This window comes from Vicia villosa, linkage group LG7 (genome assembly GCF_029867415.1).
Source record: "Vicia villosa cultivar HV-30 ecotype Madison, WI linkage group LG7, Vvil1.0, whole genome shotgun sequence".
Taxonomy (NCBI): domain Eukaryota; kingdom Viridiplantae; phylum Streptophyta; class Magnoliopsida; order Fabales; family Fabaceae; genus Vicia; species Vicia villosa.
The window spans coordinates 132979925-133000240 of record NC_081186.1 but is presented as its reverse complement, the minus strand read 5'-3'; the positions used below and the strand labels follow the sequence as shown (position 1 = coordinate 133000240).

The following is a 20316-nucleotide window of genomic DNA, read 5'->3' as shown; positions in this document are numbered from 1 at the left end:
AGATATAAGGGAGTGAAACCTTCGATAAACCCTCTGAGCCTTCGAAGTAGGAGTTTCTTTTCTATTCAGAAAAACCCTATTTTAACCCTGGGGCAGGGTAGTATTCAGTTAACCTGATCGAGCATTCAAAATTCATCAGGAGAACACGTCTAAGGATACAACAATGGTTATCCTTCAACAGATTGAGGAAAGTCAAATCCACAACGGTTATCCCTCACCTCAGGAGGTTAAGACATCATGATTATCCCTCACCTCAGGAGGTCGAGACCAACATCAAGGCCGCAGTGGTTATCCCTTACATCAGGAGGCCGAACGATGACGATACCACAATGGTAATTCTTCATCAATCAAAGACTCAGGCAGTCACAGTCACTTCCAACAAATCTAAGATTCAGGATCACACGACTTGTTCAAAAAAAAGAATCAAAAAGAAAAGAAAAAATAAAAGAGCCCGCTAAGTCAACAACTTGAAAATAAGTGACTTAGGCAAAAGTTAGGGCATCCCGCTGGACTTCCATATCAAAATTCAAAAGAATTTGTCCAGGAAAAAGTTAGGGAAACAAAAAAAGAAAAGTGAAAGCAAAGAAAGTATTAAAAAATAAGAATCCTCATCAAAAGAACAAAGTCGTGTGATCAGACACAAAAAACGAAAGGTAAAGTGATTGCCGTATCCAGAAGACCTCTTTGACTCCTCGATCATTTCCAAACTCCTCTTGAAAGATGAATGCTCGTGTCAAGTTAACTGAACTTAGGACTGGAGAACATCACGAAGGGGGTGGGCACCAAATAAGTTTTGAGCCTAAAAATCCTTTTTTTCTCAAACCGTGAACCTGACCACGTTACAACCCTTAAAAGTCCTAATTGAAGCATGGGTTCATTCGAAAGCGGACTATACATGAGAATACGGTAAGCTGACTCCTAGGAGATCCGCTAAACGCTTGAGTTGGTATCACACCATCTTTTCTTTCATAAAAACTCGATGTTATGGCATCCTTTCATAAATTTTCTTTAAACTTCAGGACAAACATACTCTTTGCATTAGAATTATATTTCTCATAATAAACATTCTTTGCATATGAACAAGTGCTTAACATCAAGAAAGTTTCCATCATGAACTTCAGATGAAAAGTTGTATCCTCCCGAAGGACGAGTTGTCTTCAGAACCCCGTTGAGCAGAGGCAGCAGTATTTCAAAGTTCGATCACCCTCAGGGGCACAGAAGCGTTTGATTACTCTAACAAGCAAGTTTTCACTCAACCTGAGGCAATCAGGTCAAGATTCGAAGAATCTCTCAAAGTGCTAAGCAATCAAGGGCATTCACCCAAGTGCAACCGAAGCTACCTCCAATACAGGTCAGGCAGGGGCATGGTTTCAAAGTTCATGATACTGGGGCAAGTTTTCTATGATAGCACGGATCTCAAGAAGTTCTTACATAATGAATTTCTTCAAAGTCCTCACAGGCTGGGGCACGGCACTATGCATTGGCATTTTATCCTAATCAGGAGGTGTTTAGTTTAAGTTCAGGTGTGAGCTAAACAACTTATGAACTCGAAGACCGTCGAGAAGTCAGTGTTGTCATCCTTAACATTGATCTGAGACTGAAAGTCCATTACTTGATTGGCATCCTTACAATCAACATGAATATGCAGAACACTGTGAAAGCCAATGCATGTTTGGTCCCTTTGAAGTCAACACTTGCTTGACCCATTAAGCCCACTTCCTGGTGGCACTCTCTCGGAAAATCAATGCCTGATTGATTACTCTGGCCGATACTTGTTTGGTGTTCTAATCATTGTTTGCCTATCAACTCTTCGAATCCAATACATGTTTGGAAAGCTTCAAGGCTCAGATGTCTGACAATCTGTTTGCTCTTGCATTTGCCCATTGTGGGTGAGCATCATCATCCTCTGTCATGTGAGGAAATCCCGGGAAGATGTCATGCTATATCCTGGGGCATTTTCATATGTTTATCTCTCAGGTACATCCTTTTGAGTGCTTCATGTCAGCGTAGTGGCGGATCTAGCCAAGCGAGAGATCCTCATTCCCCATCTGAGTGCATTCAGATGAGGTTTTCTTGGTTCCAAGATTCTCATCTCCCCAGCAAAGCACAGCTCAATGTTATCTCCGTGCTTCAGAAGTCTTATTCCCCTGTGGAATACCTTCTCCCTAGTTGAATCATGATTGAATGGTATCTGATTCCCTAGCAAGCTCTTGATGAGGTTCCTTGCCTGGATGCCTCTCCCCTAGTAGAGCGTTCTCTCCAACAGATTGACCTGTTTCCCCAAGAGAGTTATCTTATTCCCCAGTGGAGTGATCTTAGCAAGAGGTTCTTATGCCGAGTTCCTTATCCCCAACGGATTTCTTATCTCCTCAGCGGATCATTAGGGAGAAGTATTCATCTTCCCCACTGAGTCTTTCCTCAGCAGAGATTCACATGCATCCTCAACGGAATCTGTTTCCGTCAAGGAATTCCCTAGCGGAACGCTTTCTACACCAGCAAGTGGTCACTCCCCATCAAAGTTGTCTCCATGACTTGCCCTTATCTCCATATCCCCCGAGTGTCGAGAATTTGCTTCTCCAGTGAAGTGGCCAGGGTATTCCCCAAGCAGGATTTATTCCCCAAACAGAGCTCGCATCCAGATTTGATCGTCTCCAGCAGATTTCTGATCCATCTTTGCCAGCTCGCAGTTTGTGACTTCTGGTCACTCATCTTGTCCTCCCCGCAGAGTTCCATACTCTCTCAAGGATTTCTTCAGCAATTCAGTGCTCCTCCGCTGTTTCCCTAAGCAACGTCTGAATCATGCATCATTCGCATTGCATTCTCTAAGCATGTAGCGTCTTCCTTCTTGGAAATGTTATTCCATAAACATTTATACATGCATCATGCATAAATCATATCATATCTATTTCTTTCTGCATGAAAGTTATCAAGATACAAATGCCTCCCAGAGAGTAACTCGCCTAATCATTACAGGCGCTTATCCTGATGTCTAAATCAGAAGAAGTTTGTCTCCCTCTCCCTGACATTGTCAGACCAGATGAAAGTCATGCTTATTCCCGATGTCCCCAGATCGGTTGAAGATATTTGTTCCTATCTTGATTCCAGTTCATTTGAAGGAGCCGCCTCCGGATCTCTGTCGATCTTCCGAAGGAGCAAGCCTGCTGATGCCTCTGATCAGTTGGAAATATCTACGTCCTGACGATTTATTTTCGTTCAGAAGAAGAACTCGTCTGCCCAGTCCTGATGCTTACTATCAGTTGAAGATGTTTTCTTTTCCCAGCGCACACAGTTCGGAAGAGATATCCGTTCCTATTACTGATAAATCAGATTTTCAGTTGAGGGAACCGCCTCCGGATCTCGTCGATCTTACGAAGGAGCAAGCCACTGATGCCCATATCAGATGGAGATATCTGCCTGATTGACTTTGTCATTCAGAAGAGGATTGTTCTACTTATTTTTTGGCATCGCGTCCAGATCAATTTAAAGACTTCCTTTCCCGGTGTACACAGTTCGGAAGAGATATTGTTCCTATCCTGATAAACCAGACTTTCAGTTGACGGAACCGCCTCCGAATCTCGTCGATCTTACGAAGGAGAAAGCCGCTGATACCCAGATCAGTAGGAATATCTTCCTGATGATTTAATTTCATCAGATGGAGATGTCGCCTTGGTACCCAGACCAGAGATACTCACTACCCGTTGATGCCCTGATCAACCGGAATATCTCATTTCGATGCCCAGATCGACTTAGACATCTATCCCCGATTCCTGTTCGGAAGACATATGCTATGTCTGATACCCAGATCATTCGAAGATGTTCCTTCTCTTGATGCCCAGATCAATTGAAGCTTTTTTCCCCTGCCTGTGGGGTTACCTGTTCCTTCTTATTGCAAGTTGGAGCTGTTAAATTAATCATATCAACTGAAGTTTTTTCTCCCTGCTTGCGGGGTGGTACATTCCTTCTTTTTTACAAGATGGAATCTTCTATTGATCAAGAGCGCAAATTTTCGAGTTCATTCTGGTATTCAATCTCCTTCCACCTCGACGGTTCAAAACTTTCGTTTCTCGATCGTCAGGTTCAAGAAGTTTGAATAGGGGCAGCTGTTGCACCCCAAAATTTGCCCTCTTTATACATGCTATAAGTTATGAATGACGTTTATTTCGTCGTTCGAAAATCAAGAAAAATAATAAAGAGTTCCGTTATTTCGAGATCATTAAGTCAAGAGGTTTGTGGGATGAATTGCAAGATAGTGAGTCATGATAAAAGGGTATGAGCTTAAAAGAGAGCATTGTGTCCGAGGCGCCATTATATTTGCAACTTATTGGTGGCTCAACGTACGAGTTAGGTTTGAATGAAAGAATTCAGATTTGAATTAGGGTCCCAATGATTCGAGAATGAGTTTGATTTGATGATATAACTGATCCTATTATTCAAATTTCGTTCAAGGCATTTTGTTCCTCAAGGATTCAGGTCAAGCTAAGATCCACGAGTGTTATTCAAAGTTTATCCAAAGTTGTCATCATTTTAAAGAGTCATGGCCTATTGATTCAAGATATTGCAATCTCAGGTTCAAGTCTTATTCTTCATCAAAGTGTGTTTCAAGGACTATCGATAGAGATTCCAGATCACTTTGAGTTGGAAAACTTAATTGAATTGGAACAAGTTATGAAACTTAATTGGATTAGAAGTGTTCAAGCATCATCATCATCCTTTCATTCAAATCCATATAATTCATTACAAAGTTCAAAACCATGTTCATTACAAAATATTCAAGTGTCCATTACAAAGTTTCCAAGGCCCAACCCATTACAAATAATTTACAAGAAACCATACAAAAAGGATGACATAAAAAAACAAATAACTTGAGCAAAGTCAAGTCCATTTTGCAGTTTCATCACTTGAACAAGACTTGCAGCAAAATAAACCGAATTGGTTCAGTCCTACAATACCATCCAGAAAATCCGAATCATTTCGTTCTTCCAGCAAAAGAACCGGTTCAATAAGCTTCATAGCAAAACCGCCCTGCATCTAAACTGAACACGGCAACCTGCAACCAAAGAACCAAAAACCAATTCGCAAAATTCAGCAAAGAAATTCATAATATGATATAACAGAACCGGACGGTGCCAAGAGGGGAGGAGAAGCTTCACAAAAAGAAGAGAACAAAAAACGTAACAGAAAGGAATCGAAAACAGAATGGGGGAACTCACTTCATAACCGAATCCGTAACAAACTTTGAGCTTTTCCAAGAACCTTCATCGTTCATCATCATTCCTTCCATCTTCATCAACTCAACACTCTTCAATTTTCTCTCTCTCTCTCTCGATTCAACCTCATAACAGAAAAAGATATAACCGAAAGTGTAACAAACTTTCTCTCTGAATCTACAACCTCTCTGCACTTAGCTCTTGGCTGAATCTTCATCTTCATTTTTCTTCATGAACAAAAAATGGAGAAGCTTTCTGGATCCTCTTCAATTTTCAGTGGTAACAAACTCTCAGAGGCTCATGAATCTTCTCTTTGAATCCATTCACCTCTAACAGAAACTTGCGACAAACACATCTTCACCACCAAATCTTCCTACATTATCGATTGATTCTTCGATCTCAGGACCAAATCATCATCACCAACAAACTCTTCGAAGATCTTCTTCTCCGCTTCCACCTAAAACACAGAAAATCATAAAGCTCTTCAATCATCATCTTTCTCTCAGAAAAAATCACGAACGCAAAGGAATTACAATCTACCAAGAACTTCTGAGAACTTTCATCGCATCTCCACAAAATCTTCAATCTCCATAATCAGAAACGAATCACGCTTTCGCTACAATCTCCTGCATCTTCGCAAACCTGCAATCAAGAAGAACAACAACATCACGGTTAAATCATCGAGAACATGGAGAAGACAATCGCAGGAAGAGAAGAAGCAGATTTACTCGAAGGATTTCAGTGTTTTCCCTATTACCGACGCCATGGAAATACCGTCAGAGTGTGTCCGATCGAGACTAATTGATGTTGTTCTTCACCGCAACAGATAGTGAATCGGAGAGGCGATTGGATGTAATCGGAGAAGAGGGAGGATTTCACCGCGTTTTGAACCGGAATCGTGGAGGACAATCGAGGGAGAGTCACGAGTGAGGGACGAGACCTGAGAAGAGATGAGAGAGGTACGAGAGTGAGACAGAGAGATGAGGAGAGCGAGAGCTTTGCCGGAGAATCTCGCCGGCCGCCGTCGTTCGCGAGTGAGGAAGAAGCTGAGATTCTCACGTAAACCCTAATCCCCCTTTCATAATGTTTTAATTAGAAAATGTATTAATTGAGTGTTAATTGAGTATGAAAAACGTTTTAATGGATATAATTGCATGATAAATATTACTATAAAGTTTGATTTGATTAAATGACAAAAACATAGAGATCAAATAAAAATCTGACGACAGTTTGTAAATTGGACTAAGCAAAAGTCTGAAACAAAAAACACCTTGGACCATGTACGAAAATACTGGATCTACACCCCCCTTGGTCCATGTCCCATCTTTTTTTGACTGAAAACTATGACAAAAACTCTGATGGGCCTATCTCCCTCAAGCCCTGCGCCCTATTTTCTGTTTACACCATATTTCCAGCATTTCACCTCCCTGTGTACATATTTTCACCTTAGATTTAATTGTTTTAACTAGTTTTCTTCCTATTTCACTTAGGTAATAAAATGTATATAAAAATCACAATAATTTTGTTAGTTTTTTTTGCATGATAAAAAAAATATAATCAAAAACATGTCATACCTTTTTGCTTGTTAGAATTTTGTACATAGTTTTGTTCTTATTCTTAGATAAAAATGCCAAAAAAATAATTTAATCTTGCTAGATTTTCTTTTATAATTCATTTAGAATTTAATTGCTAGTATTTTCTATGGTCGGTGCATGCTTCCTTGTTATTACTGATTTGGTTGTTGAGATGTGCGAGGTATTTCGAGAGAGCCTTCGATTGCGATTCGACTTACTTTGTGTTCCACTTTATTTGTGGGACACGAATTCGCTTTCAGTGCGATTGATTTGAGTTGTGTTCCACTTTATTTGTGGGATACGAACTTCTTCCCGACGGGATTCATCTGATCTCTCATTCATTGAGATGTATATTCCTGCATTGTCTGGCTTGTGTTCTCTTGCAGGTTGCTTATGTGGTTATGCTCGACGTGTACCACATGTCGCTCGTGATTTATTTTCACGACGACGCTTTCTGACTTGCTTTGCTTGATGATGGCTTACGCAAAGTATTCTGGACTTCTCTGCTTACGCTTGCTAGCTCATTGCGGATTTGCTATCCGTTCGGTATTGTCTCCTGGTCCCTTTTACCGCTTTCCGCATCATCCTATAACATGAGAAGTAGAACTTAGACATGCATCTGGCCAAGCCCTCGAAAGAGGCTCTGTTTTTGTTGGTGTGTTTATATTTGTGCTTTGCGGCAGGGAGTTACGGTGTAATAAGTCCTATATGGCACTCCATTAAGTCCTCGTGGAAGGCACGCGGAAAGGGTTAGCAATCAACCCCCTCCTAGTCTCATTGAGTCTGTTCAGTATGTGCACGCTACGCGTTGCTCGCTTCTGAACCTGCACAAGATCTAGTTATCGAGTATGTCAGGAAAAGGGTTCATGCAGCCAGACTCCCGCATTTCCTATAGCTCGCGTCGCTCGACGTTGATGCTCGGTCTACGCACGCACCGTTTTCCTTTCAGATTCGTGACGGCTTGGTTGCTGAGAGGGATTTGATCCTCTTGTCTATGGCCCGATCATTTTCCCGAGGTCTGATGCTTGGTTGACTCGGGTGATTCGCTCCCCTTGGCTATGGCGGGACCGCTTTTCTACCATTCGGTCAGTACCGTTGGTTTTGTTTGCTTTACGAGCGGAGCTCGTTTGTGTGATATACTTGTTTGCTTTCACCTTTTTCCCCGTAGGTTGATAGGCTAGTTTAGACTTGTACCCTTTGTGTGATAACATTAGGTAGAAAGCTTTCCCCCTTAGCTTAGGTTTTCCTCATGCATTCTTTAAAACACAAACCACACTCTTTGATTTTCTTTTCTTAAGAGCTTGTTATTTCCGCTCCATTCCCAAGCGTAAGCCTCCAAAGGTCGAGCAGCGGAGTGCGAATGTAACTCGTTCACCTAAAAAACACAAAACAAACAGAAACTAGTTAGCCGAGCTACGGTAGCTCTGATTCTGCAAAACAGATACGTAGGCAGCAAGGTAGGGCCCGTGCGAGCACAATCCTTTCTTTTCCCTACATTCTGCATTCATTTTAGTCTAGATTAGCATAGATTTGTTACACACCCATAGATTTAGACACATGCGTGGATACCATCGAGTACGATGGGCGCAAGGGGTGCAAACACCTTCCCCTCGCGTAACCGACTCCCTTACCCTTTTTCTCTGGTCGTGAGACCGTTGTTTTGTTTTGTGGTTTGCTGGCATTCCCTTCCTTTTCAGGATAAATATGTTAGTGGCGACTCTGTTAATTTTCGCGGTAGCGAGATTGAGTACTTGAACTTCCACCACAGATCGGTTGGATCGTTCTTCAGAGAATTATTCGGCGTAAAAATATTAAAGCAAGGAATAAAAAAAACTAAATCCAACGTAAAGTTAGATTTATTGAAAGTTCACAACAATTTCTGGTGTAGAAATTCCTGTGAGAAAAGAATGTTGAGAATTAAATTGCGAAGAAAATAATGCGTTCAGAAAATAAAATTGGCAGAGTTTCGTTGCAGAAATTCGGACCCTTTTCAAGTACTTTGTATCTGGTATTTATAGGAGTAGGCTTGCAAAGTACTTTCCACTTTCCCTTTTTCACGTTCCTTCTTTTTCTCTTTAAAATGTGCATTCACGTGACCAGAAAAAGAGACGTTGCAGAAAAGTGGCTTGAGACGTGCGTCTCAAGTGCCTTCAATATAGGAGACGGGTGTCTCCTCTTCGTTACGTGGCAAGGAGAGTGGGAGACGGACGTCTCCACTCTTTTACTTGGTCTTCTCCCTCAATTGGGCCTTCTCCACGTTTCAAAGCCCAAGACAGGCGTCTTCCATGAGCATGAGACGGACGTCTCACTTCCTTGAGTGGGCCACGTGCTCACTCTTTTGAGCTGGGCCAGTTGCTCTTTGCACCTCCATCATTTACTAATGCTTCACCTCCATCTTTTACTTGTCTTTTAAATTGATTTTTCTCTATTTCTTCTTCTTTTGACAAATAGTTCTCAACACGAACATAATACCTGAAACATTGAAAATACCCGCATAATACCATAATAAAACAATATAATTAAATGAAAATGCTAATAATATTTATGGAATTTAAGCTAAATATATGATATAAATTCGTTAGAAGTCTTAAATCAATGTTTTTGAAAGGCTTGGTTCGAATCATCCAAGTTGTGATTTGAATCATGAACTTGCTTCGAATTGAAAATTTTGTCTCTGCCTGTTTGATTCGAATTAGAGAAGTATGTGATTCGAATCACGTTACTTCCTTACGCGAATCACAAGAATATTGATTAAAATCATGGTCATCAAATTCTCTGTAAAACTAAGTGTGATTCAAATGACACTTTGTTTGACTCGAATCAAAAAAATTATTTATAGCACCCATTTAATCCTTTTAGTTTGTCTCTTTTCAAAGGATAAAAAAATTATGTTCATTTTTTAGATGATGTAATTTTGATGATCACGAGAAAAAGAGAAACTCTTTGATAAGCTGTTGAATCTTTTTGTTTTGTGATCCCAAAAAATTAATCAAGAATCTAATCCTTCTTTGTCAAAAATATTGAGAGAAACCATGAAAATATTTCTTCATTCACAAACTCATTATCTCCATGAGTCAAGACCAAAATTTCAATATCATCATCATCTTATATTTTGGTGATAACAGCTGAATTTACCATGTTATAGTCAGGGGAAATTCATATTACTTAGTGAGGATGAGCCAAAAGAAGTACCATTTGGGTAAGTTAAAAGAACACAGTCTCTCGGTATAGTTTGACTAGAATAGAAATCATGTGTTTAAGTTTAACATTATCATTGATAATAGTTAATCAAATTTTGTTAAACAAGATTAATGGAGAATTTTGATGCTTAAAGCGCACTGATTTGATCAAATCCATGCCTAATTGTTTGCCACAGGAAACTATACGTACTGGTTGTAAGGTACTTTCCATAGAATTAGATCCAGGAAACAAATATGGAAGTATCCTTCAAGCTAAGGTGGCGTAGACACACTTGAATGAACTGTGTAAAAAAGTATCGTGTACAATATTTGTGATTTACTCAACACGAGTCTTTTCAGCATGCTTTAACCTCACTCACACGCTTTCCAAGAAACTTCCCAGAAGGTCACCCATCCTTAAATTGCTCCAAGTCAAGCACGCTTAACTATGGAGTTCTTACGGAATAGGTTGCCGAAAAGAAGATGCATCTTGTTAGTATAGGTAGTGCCCATCAATCCTTATAATCTTTTCATTCAACCATGCAGTTCCATACCTGCACAGCCTCATGATTCCTCTCATTCCGATGTGGCGACCACCCTTGCCTTCTTCGGCCTCAGGTGTTACATGCGGTGCAACCACCCCTCGCCTTCTTCGGCCTCGGGTGTTACATGCCCACCAGCTTCCGCATAGTTCGTCCTCGAACCACATCGTACTGGGAGAGGTCGGGCTCTGATACCATTTGGCCTCGGGTGTTACAGTACTTGCAAGGTACTCCGATGCCAAAGTGAGAAGAGAGAGCAATCAGAGTGCAAGTACAAGGTAAGAAGAGAAAGAATTATGTTACCTGACCCACTAGTGAAAGATGGTATTTATAGCCCCCAGCGCTGGGCCAAGATCTCGCTATTGGACTGGATACCCAGGCCCGATTTGGAGACTGTCAGGATCCTACGAGTGTAGTGGAGACCAGCACGTGGTCTCCATCCTGGGTCAACCACTCCAAAGTTTAGGGGGGAGACGCATTCTTTTAGGGAGCGCGTGGACTCCGCTTAATTCCGAGAATCGGGAGGAGGAACGTCCCATGGGCTGAGAGAGATTTGGGCCTTAGTCTAATTGGGCCAGGCGCCGACCCAGTCCATAACAGTTGGCATATCACATTGTTATTGGATGTGATGGTGTCAATTCTATCGTTGCAAATATGGTTGCGCTACACCCGACAAAGCTCTTGCGTTTGTCTACATGCGTAACTCGAGGCTTCACAAAGTATCAAAATAATCATCAATTTCCTAGTGAGTTTGTTATGATCAGCCAAGGTCAAGTCCAACTCGGAAGGATCTCAATTACCAACAAACTTGTTTTCTGGTTTGTAACAAGGCTCAACACTTCCCAAGATTCAATAATTTCGAAAGATCCAATTCTTATTAGACGATCATTAATGAAATCAATGGAAGGTTTTGCTTTTCCAATGCATGCGATGGACATGATACAAAGTTGCAAGTTAAACTCTTCACATATCACTGACTTGAAGTATCGTCCACCGTAGGATCTACTTCTTGACGAACTCAATAAAGGAACAATAGTAGTTGTTTGTGATGTGATGCATGCCACTGGTCCATTCATTGCACAGGGTGGCTCGGCTTCGACTGAAGATGCAATTGTTCTTGCTAGATGTCTAGCTGAGATGATGAATAATATGGACAATGTAGTTGAGAGAAATGTTGTAGAGGAAGCATTTGATAAATATGTGAAAGAAATGAGGATGTGAGTATTTTGGCTCTCTTTGAATACTTTTCTTGTTGGGAAAAGACTTGATACAAAATCATGTATAATGAGATTTGTAGTTCTTGCAAAGATATTTGCTCTATTTAGAGATCTAGATGGACGTAAATCTCTTCATTTAGATATTTGGCTTTGTTTCACCAGGCCAAAGTCTAGACCTAAATCTCTTCGTAACTTTTAATTCAAGGTTAATTTGTTTGACTAACTCTCTTGCTACCAAAAACTTTCTGTCATTCAACGGTTACACCGAACATTGGTACAAGTAACAGATATGAATGTGCAACGAGGTGTTAAAGAGTTCTGAGAGTAGACAAGTTGAAACAGAATTGCTTTTAATTTTGAAGAATTATGGCGCAAACAATCAAACGCAATCAACACTGAATGTCAAAATTGCTCAGATTTAATCAATGAACCCAATAATGCATAATATAACATATAGAATCGTAGATTCAATTTTTGAACAAACACACAGTAGTAGATCAATGCATTGCTACATCAAGATTCATAACAGATGAATCAAACCCTAACAAATCAACAACTACATAAGGCAGATACTTAGAAACAAAACTAGAATCTAAGCCCTCTCGCCTCTGATTCTGCGAGCAAGTTGAATATCTTTCGGCATAATAGTAACTCTCTTTGCGTGAATCGCACAAAGATTAGTGTCTTCGAACAAACCAACAAGATAAGCTTCAGCGGCTTCTTGAAGAGCAGAAACAGCACTGCTTTGGAATCGGAGATCTGTTTTGAAATCCTGAGCGATTTCTCTAACCAGTCTTTGGAATGGGAGCTTGCGGATGAGAAGCTCTGTGCTCTTCTGATACTTTCTGATCTCTCTTAAAGCAACAGTTCCTGGACGGAATCTGTGAGGCTTCTTAACTCCTCCGGTGGCCGGAGCAGATTTGCGAGCGGCTTTGGTTGCGAGTTGCTTCCTTGGAGCTTTGCCTCCGGTGGATTTGCGAGCTGTTTGTTTGGTACGAGCCATTGAGATTTGAGAGAGAAAAAGAAATGTTTGTTCAATTGATAATTGAGATGTGATGAGAGGAAAGGAAGAGTTTGGGGAATATATGGGAGGGGAAGAATGAGGGAAAAGCGGGAAATGAAAAAGATTAGAAAATTTAGGGAAATTGTGATCGTTGATAAGAGTAAATATCTACGGTTGTGCGTCTCTAAAGATTTGGCATTGGGATGGAGATCCGTGGCAAATGAAACTGACCAATAAAGTTATTTCATTTGATATTTTTTTTTATAAGCAAGCTTCATAAACAAAACGAGTACTAGGGGTACTCGAACCCGCTTACAAAAAACGAGGAACAATCCTCGGAATAAAATTTCCTACCAATTGAAACCTATCCTAGGCATCCCACCGAATTTTTACAAAAGTCGTAAAAATTACAATTGGCTAAAGAAATATTACTCAAACATAACCATTTCCAAACCTTCAACTTAATGTTCCACCCCAAATCCGAACTACATGGTTTAACACCGTTAAAAACTATATTGTTTCTATACCTCCATATACACCACATCACCGTTAACCAACTGCCGCTAGCTTTGTCTTTCTTAACTCCCACCTTGCCACATTCATGTTTCCAATTAACCAAACAACCTGCTATATTATTTTCAAAACTGTAAATCAGTCCTAACCAACTATATATCTCCATCCAAACTGATCTAATGAAACCGCACCCTATGAACAAATGGGACAAATCCTCAGCTTCCGCTATACACCAACCACATCTTAAATCAACGTTAACACCTCTGTGAACCAAAGAAGTTTTAGTCGGCAGCCGATCCATTATACATCTCCATCCAAAAGCCTTTGCTCTGAACGGAACTTTCGCTTGCCAAACTTCCATCAAACAATCCTTACTTGTAGCCGGAATAGTCCTAATCTCCTTTAATCCGAAAAGTTGCTTATACCCGCTCCTAGTTGTGTATCCAACATGAATGTTTGGTAACCACACAATTGCATCCGTAGCATTCTGAGACACGACAACATTCATCAAAGACTGTCGTAACCGCAGCACATCTTGCTGCAACACCAAATCAATATCGTCTATGCCAAAACCTCCCCACTCCCATCCTGTATCCTTCCAATCTCCCATGTTCGAAACCATCCCTCCCTTCTCCATGCTTGCAGCAAACAGAACCGGATAAAGATTCTTCAAAATTCCCTTCGGCAGCCATCTTGCACTCCAAAACAGAATAAGCCTACCATTACCCAGACTGAATTCGCAATTTCCTGTTAAAACAGCAACAGAAAACTTTGATTCTAAGTTCAACAAATCATTCCACCACTTGGACCTGGACTTAACCTTAGAATTATCTTGAGCAGTTAAAATTAAATGACTCAAGTTTCTGTATCTCGCGGTTAACACCTTCACCCAAAGCCCATTGGAACCTTGATATTATTATTTATTTTTACTCAATCAAATGTTTTTAACATATTGCACCCTCTTCCCCAAAGTGACTTGTTATTATTATATCCATTAAATTAAATGCAAAATGTATAAATTTTGAAAGTTATGTAGTTTATTGAATAAATTTTATAGTAAAAAAGATAATTATGATTTTTATTAAAAACTGAAATGTATCCATTATTTCAAGGCAAAATTTTAAGTAACTTTAGTGAAAAACTGTCACTAATTTATTTTATATATTTTATTGTTTATAATGGGTACATAGAGGCGAGAGCATCAAGAGATCATTCAAAGTTTAGAGGACAGGTGACTATGGCAAAATTAATAAGGGTTTAAGGAAAATTAGTATAAGTTATGATTTAAGAAATTATAAACAATAGTATTTTTTGCATGTCAAAAGTTCAATTGTGCACTTGCTCAATCGAAATTATTCAACGTATATATAGTCAACACGTATATTTTTTTATCTCCACTTTTCTTTATAATTATATTAGACTATGGTAACTCACTTGGGACGTTGAAGTGTTAACCTTGCAGATCCATCCTACATCATTATATCAGAGATTAACATCAGTGATTTCAGAGTCAAATGTTATCAATCAACACCAATTTTAGTTCCATAACAGAATAGTGTTGTCGTTAATGAGAAACGAATTTGAATTCTTGTTAAATTCCATAAATAAACTCCACGAGCAGATCATTTTTTATCCAAACCCATATTCTACAAATATTGTCGTGAGATGGAAAAAAATAACCTCCTACGTCACACCGAAGAATTTTGCCAAATTCACCAATCTCACACCACATCAATTCTCTGTCATCGGAAAGATTCGTGCCGAAAGCAATGTTTGACAAAGATCGACCACCATAGCACCTCCTCCAAGTAACAACTGATATCATAATGCAAAGTGAGGATTAGTTGGTGTTAGGATTTCTAGATCGTTAAAAGGTAAATGGAGTCTCAAACACAAAGTTATTGTCAATGATAACAATCACTATTATGGATCGCACAATGTTATGATTCCTCGTAGACTACTGAAGCTCGTGTAACATCCTCTCATTGACACACTCGAAAAGCTAAGATTCCACCAGTTAGATTTGTGTCAATGCAACGGTGGAAGCCACTTGGTTTTCAATGATTCCATAACTCATCCATGTGGAATGACAGATCCACCCATATCACTTTGAGAAAGAGAAAACAAAAAAAAGGTAACCATTTTTTTCTTGGTAGTATCTTATAACAGTGTTTTCAGCAACATCGTCGACCAGTCCTTCTTGGCAAAACTAGATGCGATAGCTTCCCTAGTGTCCCTTAAAGTAGCGTATCAGAACAACATCGGGGAACCATTCATGATTTGTGCTGACTCAAAGGTGGCAAGGCATACCCACGAAGTCATACTGAAAACCTTTTCGCTTTAGTTGTGACAGAGGGAGATCAAGTGAAAGTCAATATGTTTGATATCGACGTGCGCGAGAATGAAGTCAGACTGACTCTGGACGATGATTTCAATGTGGTTCATCTTGATGATAATCCAACCAGATCCGTGAGGATATGGCCGACCTCCCTTTCGAGGGAAAGAACACGTTGGAAGAGTATCTTTGGGATAACGCATACATCTTTTCCATTTATCCATATGAAATGTTCGATTTCAACCCCACTATAGCACACCATCATATAAACGTCAATCCCAATTCTTGGTAGGTCTCGCAGTAGTTAAGAAGGCAATATTTAAAGAAGTTTTGAGCTACTGTTAGCACGGTCAGAGGATTGTTGGATGCCAACTTCATCTTTAAAGTGACAAAAACATAATGGCTCTCCCATGTTGCGCTTGTTAGGAAAGCATATGGGAAGTGTAAGATGAGTTTATAAAATATATTTTCCCTAATATATTGCATTTGAAAAATTCTAATTTACTACCTAACACAAGCAAGTGGGTAAATAGATCCGTCGACTGCACGTCATCGCCAATCGTGAGCAGTGCCTGACATGTATGTCCATACATGATAGAGAGTAGATGTCGTTCATGATGAAGTAAGCCAACCACAAATACACTCGTCGCGCATATGTATCCCTTGAGCGGGGGTCAAAAGATGATAGCTAAGGTCGATTAAAAGGAAACGGGGATAACGCCTGCAGCCTATTAAGACTCATATTATTTCAAATGTAAATCAACCACTAAATGATATATATTTTGGAGCCGAGTATTTGAAGAATCCATATAAATGCTCCTCGATTACATAATTGATATGGGAGGAGATTTAATAGGGGTTGAACACGCCTTATTTACGGTTCTCCATGCAAGATAAGTATTCCTCGAGAGTCTTTGAAATTTGGATAAATAATTTTCTAACTATGAGAAATATTGCACGTGCAAATATTATTGTAACCCTCGGGATGGCATAGATCGCGCTTCTAATGTAGATCCCTCGTAACACCCCATTTCTACCCGGCGGATAATATTAAAAATCACCAGTGGAACATGTCATCTATTCTCAAATTCATTGATAAGTTGGCATAGCAAGAAACAAGTATCGGTTGCATTATCTACTGCTGAGGCAGAATATGTAGCTGCTGGAAGCTGTTGTGCACAAATATTATGGCTCAAGCAACAACTTCTTGACTTTGGTATTAAGCTTGATCGTATACCTATCATGTGCGACAACACAAGTGCCATAAACTTGAGTAAAAATCCTGTCTTACACTCACGCACCAAGCATATTGAAATAAGACATCACTTCCTACGAGATCATGTAGAGAAAGGAGACGTTACATTTGAACATGTAGAAAGCAAGAAGCAACTAGACGACATCTTCACAAACCTCTAGCAACGGAGCAATACTTCAACATTCGTAGGGAATTAGGGATACTCGATATCTCTAATTTGGGCTAATTACGTTTGTTCTCTCTTAATATTATTCCTTTACTTTATATCTATATTTTTCTGCTAACATTTCTCTTAGCGTAAAGGTAGTTCATTATCAAGCCATGCGTCATTCCACATTGCCTAAAGGCTGCCACTAAAGTTGACACCTACATATTGAGAAAGCGGTAACGTAATTGTTGTTCACTTCCAAAAATATTATTGATACTATAATATGCTATCCATTAACATGCTTATAGTGACTTCATACATATATCTCTCTTGCTCATATATGTGTTTCATCTTTAATATCCCTTTAAACATATTTGGCTCTCATGCTATCACTATCTACCTTTTATCTACTATACTATGAATGCTAGCGTTCTATCTATGTTTCTCTCGTTACTCTCCTCTTCTGTTTTTCTTGTATCTCTTTTGATGTTGTCAAAGGGGGGAGATAGATGCCGAGTGTACGGGGGAGCTCAGCTGAGTAAATAGATGCTGAGTGTACGGGGGAGCTTTTACCACTTATTGCCAAAGCTTCTACTACCGGTTTGTCATCATCAAAAAGGGGGAGTATGTGAATACAAGATCACACTCACAAAGATGTTTCTGATTCATGGCAAACTCAACAAGCATACAAGCAACAAGGTACAAGCAGAAGAACTCAAAGAAAAGCAAGCTTTGGTCACTCATAACAGAGCAGGTCGACCTACTATGCATACAGGTCGACTCAACACAAGCAAAATAAGAGGAACTCAGAAAATCAGCAGTTAGGTCGACCTACTCCCAACACAGGTCGACCTAAAATGAAGAAATTTACATATCATTCTGCTAGGTCGACCTACACAACAACTAGGTCGACCTAATCTGAGAAAATGTCCCCAAAATGCATCTGAAGTGGATTCTGGTCGACCTACTTCTTTGACAGGTCGACCTAACTGGGAACAAATGACATCCAAAGGATATGCAACTCTGTTAGGTCGACCCAGCCCTAAATTAGGTCGACCTATCTGATCAAAAACTGCCAAAATTTCTGGTTTTCTCTGCATCAACTGAAAAGCTCTCATATATATTATCCAAGGTTCAATTATTGAATAGAACACCAACGACTGAAAGATACACAAAGGCTTCTCATCTTCGTTCTTCGTCATCTCCAACACAATTACACATAATCATTCTTGCGTTGAGGGTTAGTGATCGAGTTCGATAACGTCCATGGAACAGAATTGAAGATTCCTAGTGGGTGAAGATTTGTGGGGTTTTTGGTGAATAAAATCCGCGGGTTTTGTCCTCCAAGATAGGTATTTCTTGGGGGTTTTTATCAAGAGGTTTCATCGAGGATCCATCTGAGTGTGAAGATTGAAGAACAAGGAGGAAGAAGATTCAAAGGATCGACAAATTCGGTTTATTGTTTATCGCTTTGTTTTCTTCTTTGTACATACTACTTTCAACATTAATGGAAGATTTCCCAATTTCAATTTGGAATTGGGGGCAGACGTAGTCGTAGCGAGGACGATCGACGAACTGCCTGAACAAATATCGTGTTCTTGTCGCTTTTATCTTTTCATTTACGTTCTGTTCATATTTGGTCATAATTGCAAAATTGATTAACGATTCAAGTGTTAAAATTGTGAATTAAGGTTCTGCATAAACATCACAATTCACCACATCCAGGCCAACTTAATAATTGGTGATCCAGGCCAAAAAGACAAACACTTGGCATAAGCCTTCGACTTAATAATTGCCAATCCAGGCCAACTTACTGAGCATCAACTCCAACTTGATATGTTATGTACGCGACAAAAATGAATGCGACAACAATAACACAAAAATATTCCTTAAACAACAATATCAACATTGGCCATAAGCCTACAACATACAATGACAACAATAACAACACAACAACGAATCAAATTTCGCATAAGCCTACAACTTGATTTCTTTGCCAATTAATAGAGGCAACACAATAACACCAGCAACTTATCAACAACCACAACATAACAACAATAACAACAATCATCAACAACAATGGCAACGCAACAACAATAACAACTACACTGGCCATAAGCCTACAACCTGCTATTTGCCAATAATCAAAGGCAATTCAACAAAATTCAACACCACCTGAAAGTTCACATTTTTCAGCAAATATACAACACACCGAATCAACCAAAATATGCTACAAACGTTCCGTAAATATTTGGATAATTCAACTATACTGGCCAATTGACTATCAGTTACGAGTTCTACTATTTCTACTTTGTACTAATGTTCTCATTAGCGTTCCGTGAAATTAGTACTACAATACTACCAAAATCTATACCCCAATTTCTACTGTTCCTGCCAATATTTCCAATTCTGCTATTTAAAATACTAGACCTGTTACATAAATCCAATCAACTAAAAATCAACAACTTATCACTTACTGCTACTAATAAATCTACTATTTTTCTGCTTCTGATGTCTATATTGTTAACATTAGTTTCTATCAATATTATTACAATACTGCTACTAAAATATTCTACCATTTTTATTACTATTTTGCGCTACTAATTTACTGTGTTACTCCTACTGATAAGTATGTATCACTATGCTATTTAAATACTCCTGCTCAGTGGGTTTCTGTTACCGTTTCCAACATACATTATTCACTTAAATTATTTTTGTTGCCTATTCATAACCAATTACTTTCATTAAGGATTATTATAGTGCCTAATGAAGTAATAAAGTAACAGGTGCTAAAAAAGAATATGGTGGCCCCCACCTAATACAGGGGTGACCGCCACCTAGCTATTTTCATCAGTGAGCAAGCACTCCCTTCCCTTGTGGTTCATAGGGGTGACTGTCCCCCACCTCTCTCTTGTGGGGGTGACAACCCCCTGTTCCTTTCACTTTTTTGCTTTCTTTTCCTTTCCTCTGTTCCAGCCACGCAGAAACTCTCTCAATTTTTCCTATACTCTCAGGATTTTAACAAGGACAATTCTTAATCCCCATTTAACTTGAATTCCAAATTCGAAAATATTTAATTAAATAATTAATTACATATCGGGTGTTACATCCCTCACCTGGTGAGACTCGCTTAAAGCGTAGCTGGCACACCCTCCTCTTATGAACTAGTCACTCCAAGAGCATAGGTGGTGAAGCCATGGAGACATTCACCTTGAATAAGGAAGTTTTTTGGAGGTGGATACATGAACCCTTCCGTAGGCCGAAACAGTTCCTAATGACGGTGAAGAATAACATTGACTCTTCTCGACCAGAACTAGCAATAACCAAACTAAGTTGTTGTTCC

The 20316-nt window shown here is 39.5% G+C and overlaps 1 protein-coding gene and 1 pseudogene across 1 annotated transcript; one reads left to right on the top strand and one right to left on the bottom strand.

Moving 5' to 3' along the window:
• The window catches only part of LOC131620214 (monooxygenase 1-like), a 44468-nt pseudogene extending 32550 nt beyond the window's left edge, over window positions 1-11918 (top strand).
• A 218-nt stretch (window positions 11919-12136) lies between these two features.
• Window positions 12137-12793, bottom strand: LOC131616824 (histone H3.2). Its single transcript, XM_058888269.1, has one exon. The coding sequence runs from the start codon at window positions 12720-12722 to the stop codon at window positions 12312-12314; it is 411 nt and encodes a 136-aa protein (XP_058744252.1). The 5' UTR covers window positions 12723-12793; the 3' UTR covers window positions 12137-12311.
• Between the last annotated feature and the right edge of the window lie 7523 nt (window positions 12794-20316).

What these genes read in the sequence shown, in the direction of transcription:
- LOC131616824 (XM_058888269.1), bottom strand. Translation starts at nt 12,722, where the DNA reads ATGGCTCGTACCAAACAAACAGCTCGCAAATCCACCGGAGGCAAAGCT.